The sequence below is a fragment of the Salmo salar genome, chromosome 01 (genome assembly GCF_965601325.2).
Source record: "Salmo salar chromosome 01, fSalSal1, whole genome shotgun sequence".
NCBI lineage: Eukaryota > Metazoa > Chordata > Actinopteri > Salmoniformes > Salmonidae > Salmo > Salmo salar.
Window position 1 is genome coordinate 152,415,001 of NC_138291.1, and position 26,415 is coordinate 152,441,415.

At 45.1% G+C, this 26,415-nt stretch overlaps 1 protein-coding gene across 9 annotated transcripts in view; it reads right to left on the reverse strand.

The window, feature by feature from the left end:
* The window catches only part of LOC106567059 (dynamin-1), an 84,020-nt gene that overhangs the window by 48,787 nt on the left and 8,818 nt on the right, over positions 1-26,415 (reverse strand). For 6 of the 9 annotated variants that reach the window (XM_014135924.3, XM_082955362.1, XM_082955361.1 and 3 more), the window contains exons 2-10: positions 16,782-16,855; positions 15,889-16,038; positions 14,982-15,185; positions 14,603-14,701; positions 12,913-13,073; positions 8,394-8,536; positions 8,076-8,211; positions 7,702-7,769; positions 3,189-3,327 (exon numbers count right to left, since the gene is read on the reverse strand). In XM_014135924.3, the coding sequence (XP_013991399.1) occupies positions 3,189-3,327; positions 7,702-7,769; positions 8,076-8,211; positions 8,394-8,536; positions 12,913-13,073; positions 14,603-14,701; positions 14,982-15,185; positions 15,889-16,038; positions 16,782-16,855 (1,174 nt within the window). Of the gene's footprint in view, positions 1-1,325; positions 1,465-3,188; positions 3,328-7,701; positions 7,770-8,075; positions 8,212-8,393; positions 8,537-12,912; positions 13,074-14,602; positions 14,702-14,981; positions 15,186-15,888; positions 16,039-16,781; positions 16,856-26,415 lie in introns of all 9 variants that reach the window. The other 3 variants (XM_082955360.1, XM_082955367.1, XM_082955366.1) reach the window with 1 other exon arrangement.

Here is a 26,415-nt window from a genome sequence, read left to right on the forward strand (position 1 = left end):
CAAACCGCTCAGGGATTTCACCATGAGGCCAATGGTGACTTTAAAACAGTTGCGGAGTTTAATGGCTGTGATAGGAGAAAACTGAGGAGGGATCAACAACATTGTAATTACTCCACAATACTAACCTAATTGACAAAGTGGAAAGAAGTAAGCCTGTACAGAGTAAAAATATTCCAAAACATGCATCCTGTTTGCAACAAGGCACTAAAGTAATACTGCAAAACATGTGGTAAAGCAATAAACTTTTTGTACTGAATACAAAGTGTTATGTTTGGGGCAAATTCAATACCACACATTAAATATGGAGAGTACCACTCTCCATATTTTCAAGAATAAATTGGTGGCTGCATCATGTTATGGGTACGCTTTGAATCGTTAAGGACTGGGGAGTTTTTCAGGATAAAAAATAAACGGAATTGAGCTAAGCACTGGCAAAATCCTAGAGGAAAACCTGGTTCAGTCTGCTTTCCACCAGACACTGGGAGATTAATTCACCTTTCAGCAGGACAATAACCTAAAACACAAGGCTAAATCTACACTGGAGTTGCTTACCAAGAAGACATTGAAGGTTCTTGAGTGGCCGAGTTACATTTTTTTACTTAAATCTGCTTGAAAATCTATGGCAAGACCTGAAAATGGTTGCCTAGCAATGATCAACAACCAATTTGACAGAGCTTGAAGAATTGTGAAAATAATAATGAGAAAATGTTGCACAAACCATGTGTGGAAAGCTCTTAGAGACTTACCCAGAAAGACTCACAGCTCTTAGAGACTTACCCAGAAAGACTCACAGCTCTTAGAGACTTACCCAGAAAGACTCACAGCTCTTAGAGACTTACCCAGAAAGACTCACAGCTTAGAAACTTACCCAGAAAGACTCACAGCTCTTAGAGACTTACCCAGAAAGACTCACAGCTCTTAAAGACTTACTCAGAAAGACTCACAGCTGTATTCACTGTTTAAGGTGCTTCGACAAAGTATTGACTAAGGGGTGTGATATTTCTACACCTGATTTTCAAAACATTTGCACAAATTTCAAAAAACATGTTTTCACTTTCTCATTATGGGGTATTGTGTGTAGATGCGTGAGAACCAAAATCTATGTAATTCATTTTGAATTCAGGCTGTAACAGAACTAAATGTGGAATAAATCAAGGAGGATGAATATTTTCTGAAAGCACTGTATCTACAACCCTAACCACTATGCTGATCTAAAACAGATCACATATTTTGCCTCCTTTTTTTTGTAGTCCAGCCATCGGTCTATCCCTACCTCTAAGAATGACGCAAGCCAGACTCCGAACATGGCTCAGTTCATTGGTTACCTTGTCACTACACTTTTGTATGGTTGAGGTGAGTTCGCTCACTACCATATCTATACACTTCAGTGAGGGTTCCTTCAGCTTTTGGATCTGCTTTTTCACTATGGCCTCAAAGGCCAGGTCAGGAGTGAACAGGCCCGTCCTGTAGAGAGGAGGTGGTGACGGGAGAGAGAAGAGAGAGAGAGAGAGAGAGAGAGAGAGAGAGAGAAGTAAAGAAATAGAAAACAGAAGGGGGAGAAACCAAGATAAAGAGACAAAGAGAAACAGAAACCGAGATGGAGGAATGGAGTAAAAGATGAAGAGAATCCACAGGGAGAGAGAGCAGGTCAAAGCAGAAGAGAGAAATGCCACATTGTATTTCACCCAAACTCCCATATGTACTGGGTGAAATACCACAGTGTGCCCTCACAGCAGCAAGATTTGTGACCTGTTGCCACAAGGAAAGACCAACCAGTGAAGAACAAACAACATTGTAAATACAACCCATATTTATGTTTATTTATTTGCTCATAATACGACATTTTCAAATGTTTTTATTCTTTTGGAACTTGAGTGTTATGTTTACTGTTATTTTGTATTGTTTATCTCACTTTTGTTTATTATCTACTTCACTTGCTATGGCAATGTTAACATATGTTTCCCATGCCAATAAAGAGTAACACAAGAGGGCCACACAGAGAAGGAGAAACAGATAAGGTGGGGAAAAAGCGGGATGACAGACTGAAAGGCAGATGAAATAGAGGGCATAGGGACAAGTCAGGGGGAGGTGGGTAAACCGTACACAGGGTAAAAAAAGGCAAGTGAGACATTTGGTTTCCCTTGAAGCTGTTCGAAACAGGCTAGCGCTGAGGTCTGTCCCTCCCTCCATCCATCCATCCATCCATCCGTCCATCCAGAGAGAGAGAGAGAGATCACAGCCTGCACCACCCCACTGGTCAACAGCTCTGAGCCATGAGCCATTTGAGACCGCAGCTGTGCACCCACCATTTCAGACAAAGCACCTTGCTCCTCCCCTCTACCTTGACCCCCTCTCAACCCTCTTTCCACCCCCGATCCCCCAGCTGACCACTCAGAGCAGGGCCACAGCGTTTGTTATTCCACTGTCCCAGAACCACTGTGGTCAGACCGCGTTCCAAACTGGGCCTTGTCACAATGGATTAACTGGTATTAAGACCACTGGGGCCTCTTCCACTGAGTGCGGCCCTCAAGGGCACTCTTAGCTGAACTTGGCCCTTGGATGAGCCTCCAAACTTTCACGTTGTCATGGGTCCTGTCTGCTGCAGGTGCACAGCACCCGGTCTCACAAGCAGGAGGTCTGGATGCTGAGGTCACCCAACATGGCTGACTGGGACAACAGCTGAGTGACACTTTGATGACACAGTCAGGGCATCAAAAATGATGTCACCACTGCTAAAATTAACTCAGTCACCTGTGACTTAACAGAAATGTAACATCTTAAGATGTGTTAATTTGACCATTAATTAAATTATTCATGTTAATTTGATCATATTCATAACAAAAATATTTGTTGAAATGTTTTAATCCTTACTCCTGTGTCTAAAGTTAAACCCTTGACATACAGCCACGTAGCAGCAACCCGGCAGCATCAAGACCCATTCTAAACCAAGCATAGTTCTTTAACATGGCCATGGCCACTCCACCCAGCCACCCCATTCAAAGCGGTAGGCAGGCAGTCCCTCACAATACCCCCGCTACCCCAGTACGCCCCCTACTGTCCCAACCCGGGACAACAGGGTCTGAAGAACGGGACAGTACGGTGATACGGTAACAGGGATGACATAGCTGCAGGTTTTGGTTGGAGGGAGAGGTGAAACCATAGTGTTGCGCTCCACCGTGTGTGTTTACCTTCTGAGTACACTGCCTAACGGTATTGACTAGCTCAGAAATGACCATGTCCACACATTTCTGGCAGGGCTCTTTGATCTTGCCGATCTGCCTTTTCACAATGGTCTCAAAAGCCATGTCCGGAGTGAAGAGGCCAGTTCTGCCCAGTAACAGGCCCAAAAAAGAGAGAAAAATTTAAAAAAAGGAGAGAAAGGGAGGGAGGTCGGGCAGAGAGAACAGTGTTAATCTAAAAGACCCCCTCCCACAACATAAAGAAGAAACATGCACAGTAAGACAAAGAAAGAGATGACAACAGAACGCAGAAAACATGACTTACAAATGGAACTAAATCATCACATCATGGTTTCAGGAAAATATTCTGCTAGCTCAAATGTGCAGATAAAGACTGAGCTCTTAGAACACAACTTATATGATTATTGCTACACAGCATGTGAAGAGTTTTGCCCACATGCGTCATCCAATCCTCGGATGACACCATGCCTATTAGAGTCCCTACACTACTACAACAAAATGTGTCCCAAATCTCTTAAATGGTTTCCTTTCACCAGTCCCCCTCCTTCAGAACCACTGACCTATAGGGTAGAGGGCATCCTCATAGTAACCATATGTTTGCAGCCATTTTTATTTTAATAACTGCTTCTTTCAGATCATTGGCCCCAAATGAAAGGTAACAAGGAAAGGAAGTCAAATCTTTATATATATATGTATATATATGGTACTGTGTGTATATATATATATATATACTGCTCAAAAAAATAAAGGGAACACTTAAACAATACATCCTAGATCTGAATGAAAGAAATAATCTTATTAAATACTTTTTTCTTTACATAGTTGAATGTGCTGACAACAAAATCACACAAAAATAATCAATGGAAATCCAATTTATCAACCCATGGAGGTCTGGATTTGGAGTCACACTCAAAATTAAAGTGGAAAACCACACTACAGGCTGATCCAACTTTGATGTAATGTCCTTAAAACAAGTCAAAATGAGGCTCAGTAGTGTGTGTGGCCTCCACGTGCCTGTATGACCTCCCTACAATGCCTGGGCATGCTCCTGATGAGGTGGCGGATGGTCTCCTGAGGGATCTCCTCCCAGGACGGGACTAAAGCATCCGCCAACTCCTGGACAGTCTGTGGTGCAACGTGGCGTTGGTGGATGGAGCGAGACATGATGTCCCAGATGTGCTCAATTGGATTCAGATCTGGGGAACGGGCGGGCCAGTCCATAGCATCAATGCCTTCCTCTTGCAGGAACTGCTGACACACTCCAGCCACATGAGGTCTAGCATTGTCTTGCATTAGGAGGAACCCAGGGCCAACCGCACCAGCATATGGTCTCACAAGGGGTCTGAGGATCTCATCTCAGTACCTAATGGCAGTCAGGCTACCTCTGGTGAGCACATGGAGGACTGTGCGGCCCCCCAAAGAAATGCCACCCCACACCATGACTGACCCACCGCCAAACCGGTCATGCTGGAGGATGTTGCAGGCAGCAGAACGTTCTCCACGGCGTCTCCAGACTCTGTCACGTCTGTCACATGTGCTCAGTGTGAACCTGCTTTCATCTGTGAAGAGCACAGGGCGCCAGTGGCGAATTTGCCAATCTTGGTGTTCTCTGGCAAATGCCAAACGTCCTGCACGGTGTTGGGCTGTAAGCACAACCCCAACCTGTGGACGTCGGGCCCTCATACCACCCTCATGGAGTCTGTTTCTGACCGTTTGAGCAGACACATGCACATTTGTGGCCTGCTGGAGGTCATTTTGCAGGGCTCTGGCAGTGCTCCTCCTGCTCCTCCTTGCACAAAGGTGGAGGTAGCGGTCCTGCTGCTGGGTTGTTGCCCTCCTACGGCCTCCTCCACGTCTCCTGATGTACTGGCCTGTCTCCTGGTAGCGCCTCCATGCTCTGGACACTACGCTGACAGACACAGCAAAACTTCTTGCCACAGCTCACATTGATGTGTCATCCTGGATGAGCTGCACTACCTGAGCCACTTGTGTGGGTTGTAGACTCCGTCTCATGCTACCACTAGAGTGAAAGCACCGCCAGCATTCAAAAGTGACCAAAACATCAGCCAGGAAGCATAGGAACTGAGAAGTGGTCTGTGGTTACCACCTGCAGAACCACTCCTTTATTGGGGGTGTCTTGCTAATTGCCTATAATTTCCACCTGTTGTCTATTCCATTTGCACAACAGCATGTGAAATGTATTGTCAATCAGTGTTGCTTCCTAAGTGGACAGTTTGATTTCACAGAATTGTGATTGACTTGGAGTTACATTGTGTTGTTTAAGTGTTCCCTTTATTTTTTTGAGCAGTATATATATATATATATTTATATATACATACACAGTACCAGTCAAAAGTTTGGACAAACCATCTCATTCAAAGGTTTTTATTCAAATATATACATACAGTTGAAGTTGGAAGTTTACTTACACTTAGGTTGGAGTCATTAAAACTCGTTTTTCAACCCCTCCACAAATTTCTTGTTAACAAACTATAGTTTTGGCAAGTCGATTAGGACATCTACTTTGTGCATGACACAAGTAATTTTTCCAACAATTGTTTACAGACAGTTTATTTCACTTATAATTCACTGTATCACAATTCCAGTGGGTCAGAAGTTTACATACACTAAGTTGACCGTGCCTTTAAACAGCTTGGAAAATTCCAGAAAATGATGTCATGGCTTTAGAAGCTTCTGATAGGCTAATTGACATAATTTGAGTCAATTGGAGGTGCACCTGTGGATGTATTTCAAGGCCTACCTTCAAACTCAGTGCCTCTTTGCTTGACATCATGGAAAATCTAAAGAAATCAGCCAAGACCTCCACAAGTCTGGTTCATCCATGGGAGCAATTTCCAAATGCCAGAAGGTACCACGTTCATCTATACAAACAATTGTACGCAAGTATAAACACCATGGGACCACGCAGCCGTCATACCGCTCAGGAAGGAGACACGTTCTGCCTCCTAGAAATGAATGTACTTTGGTGCGAAAAGTGCAAATCAATCCCAGAACAACAGCAAAGGACTTTGTGAAGATGCTGGAGGAAACAGGTACAAAAGTATCTATATCCACAGCAAAATGAGTCATATCGACATAACCTGAAATACCGCTCAGCAAGGAAGAAGCCCCTGCTCCAAAACCGCCATAAAAAAGCCAGACTACGGTTTGTAACTGCACATGGGGACAAAGATCGTACTTTTTGGAGAAATGTCCTCTGGTCTGATGAAACAAAAATGGAACTGTTTGGCCATAATGACCATCTTGCAAGCCGAAGAACACCATCCCAACTGTGAAGCACGGGGATGGCAGCATCCTGTTGTGGGGGTGCTTTGCTGCAGGAGGGACTGGTGCACTTCACAAAATAGAGGGCATCATGAGGAAGGAAAATGATGTGGATATATTGACACAACATCTCAAGACATCAGTCAGGAAGTTAAAGCTTGGTCGCAAATGGGTCTTCCAAATGGACAATGACCCCGAAGCATACTTCCAAAGGCAATGCTACCAAATATGAATTGACTGTATGTAAACTTCTGACCCACTGGGGATGTGATGAAAGAAATAAAAGCTGAAATAAAATCATTCTCTCTACTATTCTTCTGACATTTCACTTTCTTAAAATAAAGTGGTGATCCTAACTGACCTAAGACAGGGGATTTTTACTAGGATTAAATGTCAAGAATTGTGAAACAGTTTAAATGTATTTGGCTAAGGTGTATGCAAACTTCCGACTTCAACTGTATATAATATTTTGAAATAGTTTTTTTGCGTCCTGCATTGTTGAAAAAGGACCGTAAGTAATTATTTCAATGTTAGTCTACACCAGTTTTAATAAAATCGTTTTTTATTCGATTTTTTTTTTTTAGTTCAGAGCAAACCAATTGGGCTTCACTTTACATCATCTTACACCAACTACACTAGAGAAATAATAATTGTTCATAGTTAAGGTAAGTATGGTTTATTGGTAGTCAGGAGGAATATGTGTTCTGGTACGTAGTTCAAACCGTTTTCTATCCTTGAAGCCTTCCTTCACTCATGGGAGTGAAGAGGTTAAGAGGGGGGACTTTCAACAGATTCACTTCCTGAAGAGTGATGACATCACTGTCTGATTCTGATTTATATCACTCTTGGACCTCGGTAAAAGACAGGAATTTTTCATAGGACGGGGATGGAGTGAGGTAGGTTACACATGACAGGCATATGAGGCTTCACCACACACACAGACAGACATACATACAGACGGACGGGGCAAAGAGTGAGAGAAAGATGCCACCCAACCAGTGGTCACAGATCTAATCACAAATCCCTCCACCTCTGTATCTGATGTCCTCAGTATGCAACAGCATGCTGGGCGCTGGACTGCAATCAGTTTTTCTAGAGGTCTTCATGATTAGATGGGTGAGGACGATTAGAGTTGGTCTAGCCCAGATGGGTGACCCAGGCGGGCGAGGACAGGGGTGGGGAGAGAGGGAGAGAGGGATAGGGATGAGGGACATGCCTGATGCCGTGGATGTTCTTGATTGCGTAGCTGATCTCCTTGCGAAGCTCCTTCTCGTTAAACTCCATCTGTACAGACACAGAAAGGAAAACATACGTTAAATAGTGAGCACACACCTCCAACACACAGCAGAAACAGGAACCAAAGGTCGCTTGTATTCATTGAGTGGCTCTGGGAGAGAGGGATAGAAGGAGGGGTTTTGGGGAGAGAGGGAGGAATGTTTTCCTCATATAGTCTCTGGGTTGGGGTCCTAAGGGAGGCAGGAGAAAAACCACGGCACTGTCTGTCTCATTCCGGGGTTACATGGACACTAAGAGTTACGAAAGAGGGGGACCTGGTAAGAGACACGCACACATACACTACAGTACACACACCTTGACCAGCTCAAAGGGGAAGCGCTCGTGGAAGATGCGGTTGATCCTGGCTCCTCCTGACAACTCTGCTGTGTCGATCTGGTCCCCAGAGCCCTCGATACGCTTCTCAAAGTCCACTGAGAACTGCTGCACCATCCTGGGTGAGATACAGGGAAAAGGGAGTTAATGAAGTGTCTGTCTGTCTGTCTGTCTGTCTGTCTGTCTGTCTGTCTGTCTGTCTGTCTGTCTGTCTGTCTGTGTGGGTGTGTGTGGGTGTGTGTGTGTGTGTGTGTGTGTGTGCGCACGTGTGTGTGTATGCAAGTGTGTATCCTTACTCACTGCAACAGGGCCTTGGTCTTGCGGGAGGGGTCATCGGGTCTGAAGTTCTTGTACTCCTCCACTTCCTTCTCTATAGACAGCAGCTGGCTTTGCAGCTTGGCCCGCAGCCCCGGCAGAGTGTCCCGGATGTGATTGGTCAGTTGCTGCAGGGTGAAAGGTCAGGGTGGGTTTTAACATGGGACTGGAGAGATGACAGTGGTCAGATCCTAGACTACTACTACCATTCACCTACTCTTCAGTGGATGTTATTACAAATCTAGAATCAGCTTCCTATTTCACAACAAAGCCTTCTTCACTCATGCTGCCAAACATACCCTCGTAAAACTGACTATCCTCCCAATCCTCGAATTCGGCAATGTCCTTTATAAAATAGCCCCCAACACTACTCAGCAAACTGGATGTAGTCTATCAAAGTGCCATCTGTTTTGTCACCAAAGCCCCATATACTACCCACCACTGCGACTTGTATGATCTCGTTGGCTGGCCCTCACTACATATCCGTTGCCAAACCCACTGGCTCCAGGTCATCTATAAGTATTTTGCTAGGTAAAGCCCTGCCTTATTTCAGCTCACTGGTCACCATAGCAACACCCACCCGTAGCACGTGCTCCAGCAGGTATATCTCACTGGTCATCCCCAAAGCCAACACTTCCTTTGTCTGCCTTTCCTTCCAGTTCTCTGCTGCCAATGACTGGAACGAATTGCAAACATCACTGAAGCTGGAGTCTTATATCTCCCTCTCTAACTTTAAGCATCAGCTGTCAGAGCAGCTTACCGATCACTGTACCTGTACACAGCCAATCTGTAAATACACTCCACACCCGACTACCTCATTCCCATATTATTACTTACCCTTTTGCTCTTTTGCACCCCTGTATCTCTACTTGCACATCATCATCTGCACATCTATCACTAACCTGGTTGAGTGTTTTCTATAGGTAGGGGGCTAACCTGGTTGAGTGTTTTCTGTAGGTAGGGGACTAACCTGGTTGAGTGTTTTCTGTAGGTAGGGGACTAACCTGGTTGAGTGTTTTCTGTAGGTAGGGGCTAACCTGGTTGAGTGTTTTCTGTAGGTAGGGGACTAACCTGGTTGAGTGTTTTCTGTAGGTAGGGGGCTAACCTGGTTGAGTGTTTTCTGTAGGTAGGGGGCTAACCTGGTTCAGTGTTTTCTGTAGGTAGGGGACTAACCTGGTTGAGTGGTTTCTGTAGGTAGGGGGCTAACCTGGTTGAGTGTTTTCTGTAGGTAGGGGACTAACCTGGTTGAGTGTTTTCTGTAGGTAGGGGACTAACCTGGTTGAGTGTTTTCTGTAGGTAGGGACTAACCTGGTTGAGTGTTTTCTGTAGGTAGGGGACTAACCTGATTGAGTGTTTTCTGTAGGTATGGGACTAACCTGGTTGAGTGTTTTCTGTAGGTAGGGGGCTAACCTGGTTGAGTGTTTTCTGTAGGTAGGGGACTAACCTGGTTGAGTGTTTTCTGTAGGTAGGGGACTAACCTGGTTGAGTGTTTTCTGTAGGTAGGGGACTAACCTGGTTGAGTGTTTTCTGTAGGTAGGGGGCTAACCTAGTTCAGTGTTTTCTGTAGGTAGGGGACTAACCTGGTTGAGTGTTTTCTGTAGGTAGGGGGCTAACCTGGTTGAGTGTTTTCTGTAGGTAGGGGACTAACCTGGTTGAGTGTTTTCTGTAGGTAGGGGGCTAACCTGGTTGAGTGTTTTCTGTAGGTAGGGGGCTAACCTGGTTGAGTGTTTTCTGTAGGTAGGGGACTAACCTGGTTGAGTGTTTTCTGTAAGTAGGGGACTAACCTGGTTGAGTGTTTTCTGTAGGTAGGGGGCTAACCTAGTTCAGTGTTTTCTGTAGGTAGGGGACTAACCTGGTTGAGTGTTTTCTGTAGGTAGGGGACTAACCTGGTTGAGTGTTTTCTGTAGGTAGGGGCTAACCTGGTTGAGTGTTTTCTGTAGGTAGGGGACTAACCTGGTTGAGTGTTTTCTGTAGGTAGGGGGCTAACCTGGTTGAGTGTTTTCTGTAGGTAGGGGGCTAACCTGGTTCAGTGTTTTCTGTAGGTAGGGGACTAACCTGGTTGAGTGGTTTCTGTAGGTAGGGGGCTAACCTGGTTGAGTGTTTTCTGTAGGTAGGGGACTAACCTGATTGAGTGTTTTCTGTAGGTATGGGACTAACCTGGTTGAGTGTTTTCTGTAGGTAGGGGGCTAACCTGGTTGAGTGTTTTCTGTAGGTAGGGGACTAACCTGGTTGAGTGTTTTCTGTAGGTAGGGGACTAACCTGGTTGAGTGTTTTCTGTAGGTAGGGGACTAACCTGGTTGAGTGTTTTCTGTAGGTAGGGGGATAACCTAGTTCAGTGTTTTCTGTAGGTAGGGGACTAACCTGGTTGAGTGTTTTCTGTAGGTAGGGGGCTAACCTGGTTGAGTGTTTTCTGTAGGTAGGGGACTAACCTGGTTGAGTGTTTTCTGTAGGTAGGGGCTAACCTGGTTGAGTGTTTTCTGTAGGTAGGGGGCTAACCTGGTTGAGTGTTTTCTGTAGGTAGGGGACTAACCTGGTTGAGTGTTTTCTGTAGGTAGGGGGCTAACCTGGTTCAGTGTTTTCTGTAGGTAGGGGACTAACCTGGTTGAGTGGTTTCTGTAGGTAGGGGGCTAACCTGGTTGAGTGTTTTCTGTAGGTAGGGGACTAACCTGGTTGAGTGTTTTCTGTAGGTAGGGGACTAACCTGGTTGAGTGTTTTCTGTAGGTAGGGGACTAACCTGGTTGAGTGTTTTCTGTAGGTAGGGGACTAACCTGGTTGAGTGTTTTCTGTAGGTATCGGACTAACCTGGTTGAGTGTTTTCTGTATGTAGGGGACTAACCTGGTTGAGTGTTTTCTGTAGGTAGGGGGCTAACCTGGTTGAGTGTTTTCTGTAGGTAGGGGACTAACCTGGTTGAGTGTTTTCTGTAGATAGGGGACTAACCTCGTTCAGTGTTTTCTGTAGGTAGGGGGACTAACCTGGTTGAGTGTTTTCTGTAGGTAGGGGGCTAACCTGGTTGAGTGTTTTCTGTAGGTAGGGGGCTAACCTGGTTGAGTGTTTTCTGTAGGTAGGGGGCTAACCTGGTTGAGTGTTTTCTGTAAGGAGGGGACTAACCTGGTTCAGTGTTTTCTGTAGGTAGGGGACTAACCTGGTTCAGTGTTTTCTGTAGGTAGGGGACTAACCTGGTTGAGTGTTTTCTGTAGGTAGGGGACTAACCTGGTTGAGTGTTTTCTGTAGGTAGGGGGCTAACCTGGTTGAGTGTTTTCTGTAGGTAGGGGACTAACCTGGTTGAGTGTTTTCTGTAGGTAGGGGGCTAACCTGGTTGAGTGTTTTCTGTAGGTAGGGGACTAACCTGGTTGAGTGTTTTCTGTAGGTAGGGAGCTAACCTGGTTCAGTGTTTTCTGTAGGTAGGGGACTAACCTGGTTGAGTGTTTTCTGTAGGTAGGGGACTAACCTGGTTGAGTGTTTTCTGTAGGTAGGGGACTAACCTGGTTGAGTGTTTTCTGTAGGTAGGGGACTAACCTGGTTGAGTGTTTTCTGTAGGTAGGGGACTAACCTGGTTGAGTGTTTTCTGTAGGTAGGGGGACTAACCTGGTTGAGTGTTTTCTGTAGGTAGGGGGCTAACCTGGTTGAGTGTTTTCTGTAGGTAGGGGACTAACCTGGTTGAGTGTTTTCTGTAGGTAGGGGACTAACCTGGTTCAGTGTTTTCTGTAGGTAGGGGACTAACCTGGTTGCGTGTTTTCTGTAGGTAGGAGACTAACCTGGTTAAGTGTTTTCTGTAGGTAGGGGACTAACCTGGTTGAGTGTTTTCTGTAGGTAGGAGACAAACCTGGTTGAGTGTTTTCTGTAGGTAGGGGACTAACCTGGTTGAGTGTTTTCTGTAGGTAGGGGACTAACCTGGTTGAGTGTTTTCTGTAGGTAGGGGGCTAACCTGGTTGAGTGTTTTCTGTAGGTAGGGGACTAACCTGGTTGAGTGTTTTCTGTAGGTAGGGGACTAACCTGGTTGAGTGTTTTCTGTAGGTAGGGGACTAACCTGGTTGAGTGTTTTCTGTAGGTAGGGGACTAACCTGGTTGAGTGTTTTCTGTAGGTAGGGGACTAACCTGGTTGAGTGTTTTCTGTAGGTAGGGGGCTAACCTGGTTGAGTGTTTTCTGTAGTTAGGGGACTAACCTGGTTGAGTGTTTTCTGTAGGTAGGGGACTAACCTGGTTGAGTGTTTTCTGTAGGTAGGGGGCTAACCTGGTTGAGTGTTTTCTGTAGGTAGGGGGCTAACCTGGTTGAGTGTTTTCTGTAGTTAGGGGACTAACCTGGTTGAGTGTTTTCTGTAGGTAGGGGACTAACCTGGTTGAGTGTTTTCTGTAGGTAGGGGGCTAACCTGGTTGAGTGTTTTCTGTAGGTAGGGGACTAACCTGGTTGAGTGTTTTCTGTAGGTAGGGGGCTAACCTGGTTGAGTGTTTTCTGTAGGTAGGGGGCTAACCTGGTTGAGTGTTTTCTGTAGGTAGGGGACTAACCTGGTTGAGTGTTTTCTGTAGGTAGGGGGTGCCCATGCGTTCAGCCAGGTGTCTGTATCCAGGGTGGGTCAGGAAGAACTTTCTCTCTGCAGCCATGGCCGCTGTAATGTCCTTCTTCCCATCAATATCCTTCTGACTCCTGTTCACCACACCAATGTAACCTGGGGCAGGGAGAGAGGTCAGCTGATACTGGACAGATCAGGATGCGAAGATTGGCAAAATGTTGTTTTGTGGAGAGAAAGAAAGAAAGAAAAGAAAGAAGTTTGTTAATAGATAGTTTTTTGTGTGTTGGTTTTTCTTGTTTGTTTGTCTTTGTTGTTTTACCACACTGGGGTAGTGGGCTGAAGGGGTGGGGAGTTTGGAGGGCGGTGTGGAGGGTAACCTTTAGCTCCCACTTCCCTATCGTGGGATGGTTATTGGGGGAGGGGGGCAAGGCAGCCACAAGGGTAACAGGGATCACATATCCCAATTTAGTTAATTTTTCTCATGCAGTTCTCTGTTAAACAGGATATCTTGCCTTGTAACCTTTTGGACTGAACGCCAGTAGCCTTGTAAATATGCTAGTGGTTTAACATGTGAGGTCTTCCGACATGAGAGAGTGACAGAAACTGAGAAGACAGCGACAGAACTACATGCCTGGGTTCTAACCAAGCACCAGTAGAAAAACGGCCTGTCACCTAATTACATTAGAGAGTTTCCCACAAATATATTTTATTGCACAGAAAAGAAACGAACAGACGTTTTTTCCAGATGTGTCACTAAAATCAAGATGTTATTTTTATCCGCCTCCATCTCCCTCTCTCTTTCCTTAATTCTTATTTTCTCTCTCACTCTCTTCCCCGTCTCCATCGCTCCCCACCTCCTCTGTTTCTCTACATCCTCCTTCTGTCTACATTTCTCTCTGTAGAGTTGTGAGAGGTTGTAACACTGGTTGCTGCAGTGAGCAACACAACTGGAGTCCTATTTGGTGTGTCCGGCAAAGCCATGGATAGGCTTCAATACGTCTGGAACGCCACTGCCAGGGTTCTCACATGCACCAAACCCTGGGGACCCATCACCCCCACTCTGCACCACCTTCACTGGCTCCCAGTAAAATTCCACATTACCTATCAAGATCCTACTCCTCACATACAAGGCCCTCCATGGCCTGGCCCTTTCATACCTCTCCGACCTCCTCCACATACACACCCTCTCCCGCTGTCTCCTCTTCTCTGACTCTGGACTACAAAACAAAACTCTGTACCATGGGGGACCGGGCTTTCAGCACCGCTGCCCCCAAACTCTGGAACTTTCTCCCCCAGCCACCAGCAACTCTGACTGACTCAACCACCATCTTCAAAAACAGACTAAAAACCGACCTGTTCAGTCTGGCTTTTCCCTCGGCTTAGCTCAGCTCTATCTCTAGCTAAGTAGCTTTTATTTATTTTTATTCTATTGTTTTATCCTTGTTATCCTTGCTGTACTGTGTCCTTGGGTTTGTTGAAAGGCGTTTTATATCCAACGTTCGATTATTATTATTAACTAGATAACCACTAGAGGGAAGCACTGAGATGGGATGAGAATGTGTGTGTGTGTGTGTGTGTGTGTGTGTGGTGTGTGTGTGTGTGTGTGTGTGTGTGTGTGTGTGTGTGTGTGTGTGTGTGTGTGTGTGTGTGTGTGTGTGTGTGTGTGTGTGTGTGTTTAGTCTCACCTCTTCGCAGTGGCAGCAGCTTGTTCTCCAGGATTTCTCGGGCATCAGTACCCTCGTCCATCAGATCCAGTTTGGTGATCACACCAATGGTCCTCTGACCTAGGCCACACACACACACACACACACACACACACACACACACACACACACACACACACACACACACACACACACACACACACACACACACACACACACACACACACACACACACACACACACACACACTACATTAACAAAGTCCAATTGTAGGTAGGTAAAATTGCATCCTTGTCTAACTACTGCTCTGTCACAATTTGATGGTGAATGAAACTGAGAGCACTGATGAGAGCCAGAAGGTCTACAGTTTCTGCCTTTAACTTCTAGTCAATCAACCCACCTTGTGGGTCGACTTCTTTGGCAATCTTCAGGGCATCTGAGTTGGCCAGATCAGAGTTGGCCGGGGAAACAGCCAGCAGCAGACAGTTGTCCTTGGTCACAAACTGATACAACATGTCTCTGATCTGCTGCTCAATGTCCGCAGGCTGGTCCCCTACTGGGACCTTGGTCATCCCCGGCAAGTCCACCAGAGTCAGGTTCAGGACTAGGGAAGAGAGGGGGGAGAGGGGAGAGGGGAGAGGGGAGGTGAATATCGGAAGATAGGGGGTGAAAGGAAAGGGAAGAGGGGGTGAAAAGAGAGGGGAGAGGGGGGGTGAAGGGTGAAGGGAGAAGGGAGAGGGGAGAGAGGGGTGAAGGGAGAGGGCAGAGAGGGGGTGAAGGGTGAAGAGAGAAGGGAGAGGGGAGAGAGGGGGTTAAGGGAAAGGGGAGAGATTTGTGAAGGGAAAGGGGAGAGAGGGGTGAAGGGAGAGGGGAGAGAGGGGGTGAAGGGAGAGGAGAGAGATTTGTGAAGGGAGAGGGGAGAGAGGCGTGAAGGGAGAGGGGAGAGAGGCGTGAAGGGAGATGAGAGAGGAGGGTGAAGAGAGTATGGAGAGGGCAGAGGGGAGAGGGAGGAGGGGAGAGGAAGAGAGTTTGGAGAGGGTATAGGGGTGAGAGGTGGAGACAGAAACATTTCTAAATATGATATCAGAACCGATGAATAATGCTAACCTTGAAAAATAAATGACTATATAATATCCTGAATAGTAACTGATTGAAACTCACTTTAGGCCCTGGCAATACAATCAAACTTGGTTGCCAGTTTTGAATAATAGGGAAACTTGATTCACAAAATTCTGTGTATAGAATTATACTACTCTAGTCTTTCCTATGATCAAAGTCTTATGAGTGTGGTAGTTCTGTGACCTCACCATGTGGGGAGTAGACCCTGAGGTTGATTGGCACAGGGGAGATGCCCTTATTCTGCCCAGTGATGCGGTCCGTCTCCGCCTCAATCTCCCCCCGAACCTCATCGAAGTCTGTGAACTTCTTCCCCTTACAGTGAAGGAACTCAGCATATTCTGCATTAAGAGAGGGGGACAGAACAAAGGTGAGGAAAGGAAAGGAGAGGACGAGTGAGGATGACAAGATCATATAAGAAGACAGCACGTAACAATGACAAAAACAGGAAACCATTTTTGGCAATTTGAATTGAAATGAGCTGTTCTGTCATTTCTTCACTTTTCATCACTCTCAGTTTGGAGGGAAATGTAAATTGCACTATTGATAAAACTGTGAGACAGCCACAGACCTTGTAATGACTGGAAAATAAGAAGAAGCTCATTTTGGCATTTTGGTAATACAGAATATGAATTATTATTATATGAATAGAATATTCATTGTTTTCATTTTTGGGGGGTGTGAGAATGCACTTTAGAAATAAAGTGTATCATTATGAATGACTTTGGGCAGGCTAAACATTATTTGAGCATTCAGGATCTGAGACAGTTTGGTCTTCATAAACCTTAGATGGTATTGATATTTTGTACTATACAGTGAATGCAATACATCTGTTCCAAAAGCCACATTCTGAACTGGTTACATTAGACTGGATTAAATGTAAAGGAGGACAAATGATTTGTCCTATTTCGCAGGGTGCTTAAGCTTGTTATTGAAAGCTTGCTTATTAGATATTCTCTGCTTAATCAAGAGTTACCATAACAAACCTACCAAGCCACTGGCATCAGTAGGTGCCTCTGTTGGAAGGGAGGGATGGGGGAAGGCTTTACCTGTGGGACAGAAAGGGGAACGGAGAAGAGTTTACCTGTGGGACAGTTAATCAGCTGCAGGACCAAGGGACGGCGGGTGACGATGCCAGAGCCACGGGGAAGGAAATCCCTATAACACACAGGAGGAGAGAGCTGTAAGAAAACAACCATGGTTATGGAAACACCTGGGCCTGTGTTCATAAAGCATCTCAGAGTAGGAATGCTGATTTAGGATCAGCCCCAAGCCCCTCCCCTGTCTGTGGAATCTTACTCATTATGATCTAAAAGGCAAAACTGATTCTAAATCAGCAATTCTCCTCTACGCTTTATGAATATGGGCCCTGACCAATGAGTCAGATGAGGGCATGAAGACGAAGCATGTTTTGATTATAATTGATGACACAGACTAGCAAAGTCATGAAAATAAAATGTTACAATCAATGACTAATGTACATATACATGTGTGACTGTGTGTGGGCACAACACTGAAACATGACAAATGTTCACCCATTTCTGCTCAGCGGGATCTTGAGTTGAATAAAAGACAGAGCTACAATATAAGAAGCTTCATGGATGCTAAGCAATGAGAACATGCAAATGGTATTGGGGGAAAATATTCTGAGGATAGACTGTATAGGCTACTATAAAATGGTTTTCTAAGCTCCAGAAATCTGCCTCTTTCTGGGCAATTGTCTGTGCTGTTGCACGTTGGAGAGTCCAAACTTAACAAGACGGGTCAATGGAGGCCGACAGTCAACAACTCTCTGAGAGCTCTGTTGTAACGAACCTCTGAAACAATACAGCTCTGAAATCTAAAGCACACTAAAAGACTGACAAAAGATTCCCTTCAAAACAACCAAGAGCTCTTTGATCAGAGATGGCCAAAGGCACTTCAGACTGCCTGTCTTAACATTCCATCTGTGTGGATACAAACACTGTAGGCTAAATTAGCCTAAATGTGTGGATGTGTAAAGCCACCAGATCACCCAGAATTAGTCAATCTAATTCATTAGCTCATAGAAAGTGGGACTGTGAGACAAATTCAAGGTGAAAATCAACAGACTGTCATTGCAGCAGTCTGGGAATGACTAATCAAATCCAATCAAATTGTATTTGTCACATGCGCCGGATACAACAGGTGAACAACAACAACAACCTCACCGTGAAATGCTTTCTTACAAGCCCTTAACCAACAATGCAGTTCAAGAAATAGAGTTGATAAAATATTTACTAAATAAACTAAAGAAAAAAAATCTAATCAATCAAGAAGTAACACAAGAAATGTACATAACAATAACGAGGTTATATACATCAGGTCTGAGGACCCATGCCAAATCTTTTCAGTCTCCTGAAGGGAAAAAGGTGTTGTCGTGCCCTCTTCACGACTGTCTTGGTGTGTTTGGACCATGATAGTTTGTTGGTGATGTGGACACCAAGGAACTTGAAACTCTCGACCCACTCCACTTCAGTCCCGTCGATGTTAATGGGGGCCTGTTCGGCCCTCCTTTTCCTATAGTTCACGATCAGCTCCTTTATCTTGCTCACATTGAGAGAGGTTGTTGTCCTGCCACCACACTGCCAGGTCCCCCAGTTAAATAGAGTGGCTGTTTCAGTAAATGACTCTTGGCTTATGGTCTGTGGTGCTTTTCAGAACCCTCTTTCTATTCCAGCTGGCAGTCTCTGTCTGGGATGTGATGCAAAAAGCTCTTTCTGAGAGTAGCCCACTTAAGCACCTGTGTGAGGACTGAGCATGCAGGGCCTGATAGGCACTGGGCCAGGAGAGAGAGAGAGAGAGAGATGGAGAGATGGAGAGAAAAAGAGAAAGCACAGTAAGGTGGAGGAAGAGAGAGAAACAGAAGGCATATGCTCGAGGAGAAGATGATAGAGAGGGAGAGAATGATTAAGAGGGTGAGAAAGAGAGAGAGCAAAGAAAAGAGGGCACAGCGAGAGGCGAGAGAGAGAGAGAGAGAGCTCTGCTGTAGCTCCGGCACAGCTGAGGAGCACTCTTTTCCTCAGCTCCATTGTCAGATGGGAATGAATGTAGTCAGTGCCGTGCCAGTCAGCCCCTGGCGTTTGTCAGCTCTGCCTGCTCTAAGGGAGAAATCACTGGAGAATTCACACTATAATTGTAGGGCTTTGTTCAACAAGGGCAAACGAACGGTCTTACTGTTTCCACACGCAAGCTAAAGCCAATAGCCTGAGAGCCCACCCTTATCATGTGACAGTGGTGCTTCAGCAAGCAGAGAACGGCCCTTTACATTCTGCTAGGTGTTCACCAATATCATAGACAAAGAGTGTGTGAACATTTTTAAGAATGACACATCTTCGGACGGATATTCCACACAAAATGATTCATTCGCCATTCCTTCTCCATGGCATGGAGTGGTAAGAGAGATGAAACATTTCTTCATTGGGGTTTTCTGTAGTCTATTTCTGTCCTCTAGGACAAATTCCATGTTAGCTTAGCTCTTTAAAAGATTCACAGGCTCTCAGAAGACATTCTTCACACATTAGCATTGCAGACTCCCTCTGAACCTCTTATCAACGTGGTTTATCAGCAGGGTTTCACCTTCCTTCAAATAATTAGCAGCTCAATTAGCAGCTCTGGCTCAGAAAAATAAGGAGAGAAAGAGCGAGCATGAGATAGAGAGAGAGAGAAAGATAGAGTGAGTGATGGAGAGAAAAAGGGAGCTATATGAGTGTCTCTTCATCTGCCTCCAGCTATCTGTGAAACTGGGAATATGCAGATGGTATGGTACACAATGTGGTCCTGAAGTGGCTGAGTGTGTGTGTGTGTGTGTGTGTGTGTGTGTGTGTGTGTGTGTGTGTGTGTGTGTGTGTGTGTGTGTGTGTGTGTGTGTGTGTGTGTGTGTGTGTGTGTGTGTGCGTGAGTGAGTGTGTGTGTGAGTGTGTATGTGTGTGTGTGTGTGTGTGTGTGTGTGTGTGTGTGCGTGCGTATCTGCATGCCTGTGTCTCAGAACATTGTATCTGTGTTTTCTTCTGGATGATTCTGAGGACACTGTATTACGTAACAGCAGCAGTTCTTCTGGTGGTGGTGTTTCCATGTATACTGCTACATTACCAGCTGACCTCACACTAGTCTTAGCTAATTCACTTACACATTTGGATCAACAACAGAGGTCTAGTAGGGACATGCACTCGGATAGAATCTCATGGTGTCCTGTAAACTGTGAGTGTGTAGGCCGCTACTGACTGTTCACACACACACCTAACCTAGGTCATTACAATCATTTAATGATATTATCAATTTCATATCACTACCTGAACAGAGATAAACAGATAAAGCATTGGCAGCACTGTCTAGTCACCAACAGTTCCATTTCCTACTGTGTCAAATCAATTTCCTGTCTGCTGTCTCTCTCCTGTTGGGGTGTGAGCCTGGCTCTCTCTGCACCTTCCTCTCCTCTAGTAACACCTTGTATGGGACAGATGGCCCAAACTGCAGGTCTCCTCTCCCCCTTCTCCACAACGCCTTTCCCAAAAACGCCACTATATGGACTAGCCAGGTAGGCTGAGCCGGCACGAACCAACCAGACCCTGTCACAATTACCACACCACTAGCCTGGTTGCCAGTCTCTTTAGCTAACATTCCACTCTTTGTACTCCATGTCATGTGCGAAAGCACAAAGAAAAGCTAAACAGACTGGCAACCAGGCTACCACACCACTACATCTCCCTCTCTATCCCAAACACCATCCATCACTGCTATGGCTGGAGGGATGACTCAAGGCAAGGCATGGTGCCTGGGGTATCCACCACACACATCATACTGTACATGCTACATACTTGCACAAGTGAGCAAGAATGGATGGATGCATGTACATATAGTACCCATGCACACAACATCATGTCGCAATGCTGAAAATAATTCACCACATGAAGAGCCTGTCATGTGACTGCAGGGGAAAACCAAGTCGAGGAGTGAGTGAACAACGCGCATGACTCATTCCATCGTCCCATCCCCCACCCCTGACCTGCATCTCTCCTCCACCCTCTACCACCCTCCCCTCCCCTCCTCTCCTCTCCTCTCCTCTCCTCTCCTCTCCTCTCCTCTCCTCTCCTCTCCTCTCCCTCTCCTCTCCCTCCTCTCCTCTCCTCTCCTCTCCCCAGTCACCTGTGGGCAGCTGTGATGATGGACAGTCCACCCATCCAACTGGGAGACCCATCCCCTTCCCCTTCTTTCCATCCCCCTTCCCACCCCTTCTTCACTTTTCCTCTGCTAAGAGACAGTGCCTCTCACATACGCCCACTCACGTGGCAACAAACCGGGAGGACACAAGCTCTCCAGACAGAGCAACAACACAGACTAAGGAGAGGAAAGAGAGGGCGAGAGACAAGCAGGAGAGATAGAGGGAGGGGGGTAGAGAGAGAGAAATGAGAGACAGGCAGGGGAGATAGAGGGAGGGGGTAGAGAGAGAGAAATGAGAGACAGGCAGGAGACAGAGAGAGGGAGGGGGTAGAGAGAGAGAAATGAGAGACAGGCAGGAGACAGAGAGAGGGAGAGATGCAGATGGAGAGAGAAACAGACAGAGGCGCATGACAAGACAGTGAAACGAAGAGAGAGAAATAAACAAGGAGAGACAAAGAGGGAGTGATATAGTGAGAGTGAAAGAAATTGAGATAGCAGAATGTGACATAGCTACAGCACTTCACCTTGTCTACCCAGCCTTGTTAGGGCACACCTTACAGTGCAATCACTCTCTGCCATACACTCTCAATTTTCACACACTCGTACACACAAACACACACACGGTCAACAAACCTGTCCGCACTGGCAACGTGCCAGGCAGCTACAGCAGAGCATCATTGACTTACACACATTTAGTGTACACACACACATATTCCAAAGTATGCACGCACATGTGAACATACTATGTCTTTCTTAGTAGAAACCCTGAGAGGACAATGTTATTCTCTGACTTTCAGCTTCTTAGCCAGAGGCTTTGAGAGGAATAGCAAAAGAGCAATGGTGCACTTTATTCCAATAACCATCAGACCATTTCCACTCCATTGGTTTCCCTCTCATTGATTGACATAACAACTTCATAACAACAGAACATACATGTATCTAAACTGACCTAGTGTAAACACATATTCAGAGCACATGGTCCCAGTGGGACTTGAACCCACAACTTTAATGTTACAAACACCATGCTCCAACATACTGAGTCAACTGGGTGAAAAACAGAATGCCATACAGTGCTTTAAATGACCAGGTCTGTGGACCTCGTGCCATTAATGACACTGTATTAGGCATGATCTAATAATTGCAATCCTCAGTTTTAAATGTACAACAGACTATAAAATGTAATCTAATCCTGATCCACTGTGTGCAGCAATTGCAGTCACCCTATGATCAATAAAATAACTAGGAAAAGCAATTGCATCTCCCAGGCAACAGCCTTAGTGGCTGAGATTGGTTGTTTTTGTCCACTTGTACACCTCCAGAGTACAGTCATTGTAGTGATGAAATGGTTCATTCTTGGCCGATGGTGGGCGCCCAGATTAAAGCCGGAGCGGGAGCCAATGAGAGGGCATGTTGGTGAGCTGCAGTGTAGACTCACAAAATAGAGTTAATCTCTTTGAGCAGTGTCAGTCAGGGCAGCTCATGCAGCTCCTCTCTCTCTCTCTCTCTCTCTCTCTCTTTCCTCACACTCTTGCTCTCACCTCGTTCCCTAGTTTCTATCCCCCCCATCTTTTTTTTTTTGCCAATCTCACCAGAATTATTTCACAATCACCCAAAAATTATACAACTGCTTCTATCAGCTATCCTAAAAACAATATTGTACACAAAGCATAGCCAACTCTAAAACTGGGCCCACCCTTCATCAACTGTAGAAATAGGCCCACCCTTCATCAACTGTAGAACTAGGCCCACCCTTCATCAACTGTAAAACTGGGCCCACCCTTCATCAACTGTAGAACTAGGCCCACCCTTCATCAACTGTAAAACTGGGCCTGCCCTTCATCAACTGTGAACTAGGCTCACCCTTCATCAACTGTAAAACTAGGCCCACCCTTCATCAACTGTAGAACTAGGCCCACCCTTCATCAACTGTAAAACTAGGCCCACCCTTCATCAACTGTAAAACTAGGCCCACCCTTCATCAACTGTAAAACTAGGCCCACCCTTCATCAACAATAATAGGCAGACATAAATGAGATGATAAATTAAGTGAAAATACAGTGATAAATCTCTCAATGGGATAACATAAAACAATGCTGATCATCAATAAATCACCAAATTAGACTATATTTCCCAGCAGCACTAGCCAGCGTGTAGCCCCTCATCTATGCGTGTCAGTCAGTCAGTAAAGGGATTTATTTTTACACTATAGTATCTCTCCCCTCTCACAAACTACAATTAGCATTAGAAAAAGATAGCTAGGGACCATACTCCAGCTCATACTGTTCTTCTTTTGTTGGGATACAGATAATTCCTTGCATTTTGCATTCTTCATATTATTTCATATCATTCCGCCATGCAATAATAGTTTCTTGGATTGAACCATTAGAGATTAATTGTTTTAGCCTCATCAGTAAATGAGAGGAATCCTATGCTGCAAAAGAGACTATCCTAGGTAAGTATTCTAGTCTAATGTGCTAAATGCTGCAAGCACCAGCACTCTAATAAAGGTGGGTTCTTAAACGGAGTTCTCCAGAGAACAGTGCAACCTACTATGCAGGAAGCACTTTGACTTAAAACAGCTGCATCAGTAGAAATTGGAGAAATCTGAGATCTGAGAAAAAGATATTCACATAACTTTCAATTAATAATGTATTTGGATATTTGACGATGAGGCTCATATATCTAGAGCAATATTATCTAAGTGACTATAATAGACAAAAGCTAGAGCTCACTTGCACATTCATGCTGATCTGAACTTACAGTACCTTTAAAGTCTCAGAGATCACAGTGATAGTCTGTCTACGGCACTACTCCCTGATTGAGTTGCTATTGTGGGTCTGCTGTTGTGTGTCATTCCTCTGAAGAGCTCTCCTAGGTCCTGAAAGCAGCCTCAGAGAAAAGGACAAGCTCTGTACACTAAACAGCCAACAACCAACCTCTGTTCATCTGATAGTGGCAGATGAGATATGAGGGAAAAATTTAACTTATTACTGAGGTATCAACTGTCGGAGGAATCGCACCATGATGTTTATAACTGGTGTCTGTTCCCACCTGTCCCTTAGGTACATTAGGTCCTCTCAGGGGCCGCCGTGATAGGATAACAGTATGTGTGACGTCTCCACTACGAGCTTCCTGGTGAATGATGATTTGTTTGTTTGTCTGGTGTTTGTCTGGTGGCCACACCGCAGCCTGCCTCCTACATTCTCCATAATGAAGTTTTATGGATATTGTTGTCGGTTCACTATGTGGAACGATCACTGTTCTCCAGCCTTGCAGCTCCTAATTATACTTTATTGATTCTGCCCAAACACATCTCTTTGGAGTTTAGTTCTGACAGCAGCTTCCCCTGTATTAGAAAGTATTCACTTGATTTGGAGCCTGCCTTGATGCCATCAAACAGTAATACGTGAGTTTTATTTTGTTAGACTGAACACGGGATATGCACAGTGTGTCATCTTACAATCATCTGATTTCAATAATATTCTTTATACAATGCATTTGGAAAGTATTCAGACCCCTTGACTTTTTCCAAACTTTGTTACATTAAAGCCTTATTCTAAAATGGATTAAATCATTTTTGTTCTCCTCATCAATCTACACCAATACCCCATAATTACAAAGCAAAAACAGGTTTTCAGAAATGTTAGCAAATTTTGTAAAAATAAAACACTGAAATATCACATTTACATAAGTATTCAGACCCTTTACTCAGTACATTGTTGAAGCACTTTTGGCAGTGATTACAGCCTTGAGTATAACGCTACAAGCTTGGCAAACTTGGTTTATCCTATTTTTCTCTGCAGATGATCTCAAGCTTTGTCAGGTTGGATGGGGAGCGTCTCTCAAGAGATGTTCAATCAGGTTCAAATCCGGGCTCTGGCTGGGCCACTCAAGACATTCAGAGACGTGTCCAGAAGCCACTCCTGCGTTGTCTTGGCTGTGTGCTTAGGGTCGTTGTCCTGATAGAAGGTGAACCTTCGCCCCAGTCTGAGGTTCTGAGCACTCTGGAGCAGGTTTTCATATGGGATCTCTCTGTACTTTGCTCCGTTCATCTTTCCCTCGATCCTGACTAGTCTCCCAGTCTCTGCCACTGAAAGACATCCCCACAGCATGATGCTGCCACCACCATGCTTCACCGTAGGGATGGTGCCAGGTTTCCTCCAGACGTGATGCTTGGCATTCAAGCCAAAGAGTTCTATCTTGGTTTCATCAGACCAGAGAATCTTGTTTCCCATGGTCTGTCCTTTAGGTCCCTTTATGCAAACTCCAAGCGGGCTGACATATGCCTTTTACTGAAGAGTGGCTTCTGTCTGACCACTACCATAAATGCCTGATTGGTGGAGTGCTGCAGAGATGGTTGTCCTTCTGGAAGGTTCTCCCATCTCCACAGAGGAACTCTGGAGCTCGGTCTGAGTGACCATTGGGTTCTTGGTCATCTCCCTGACCAAGGCCCTTCTCCCCCAATTGCTCAGTTTGGCCGGACGGCCAGATCTACGAAGAGTCTAAACTTCTTCCATTTAAGAATGATGGAGACCAGTGTGTTCTTTGGGACCTTCAATGCTGCAAAAATGTGTTGGTACACTTCCCCAGATCTGTACCTCGACACAATCGTGTCTCGGAGCTCTTTGACCTCATGGCTTGGTTTTTGCTCTGACATGCACTGTCAACTGTGGGACCTTATATAGACAGGTGTGTGCCTTTCCAAATCATGCCTAATCAACTGAATTTAACACAGGTGGACTCCAATCAAGTTGTAGAAACATATCAAGGATGATCAATGGAAACAGGTGTCACGGATGTCGTCTGGAATGGAGGACCAAAACGCAGCAGGAATGTGGATGCTCATCTTGATTTATTTTAAATAACAAGAACACCAAAAAAAAAACAAAGAACGCACGATCAACAAAACAGTCTTGTAAGGCTCACACAGGCAAAACAAGAAACAATCTCCCACAAACACTAAACCAAACAATTACCCATATATAGGACTCTCAATCAGAGGCAACGAGAAAGCACCTGCCTCCAATTGAGAGTCCAACCCCCCATTAACCTACACATAGAAATACACCAACCCAGAAAGAACATAGAAGTACAAAACATAGAACATAAACCAAAACCCGGAAATAATAAATCAAACGCCCTACTAAATAAACCACCACCCCGAACCACATAAAACAAATACCCTCTGCCACGTCCTGACCAAACTACAATAACAAATAACCCTTATACTGGTCAGGACGTGACAACAGGATGCAACTGAGCTCAATTTCAAGTCTCATAGCAAAGGGTCTGAAAACTTATATAAAGGTATTTCTGTTTTTATTTTTAACAAAAACCTGTATTCAGGTTATGGGGTATTGCGTGTAGATTGATGAGTAAAACATTTTTTTTTTAAATCAGATTTTAGAATAAGGCGGTAACGTAACACAATGTGGGAAAAGTGTAGGGGTCTGAAAACTTTCCGAATGCACCTTATACCTAGACTATTACCACCAATGGATAAAATCATATAGGAATCCAGTTATAGTGGTGGTGGTGGT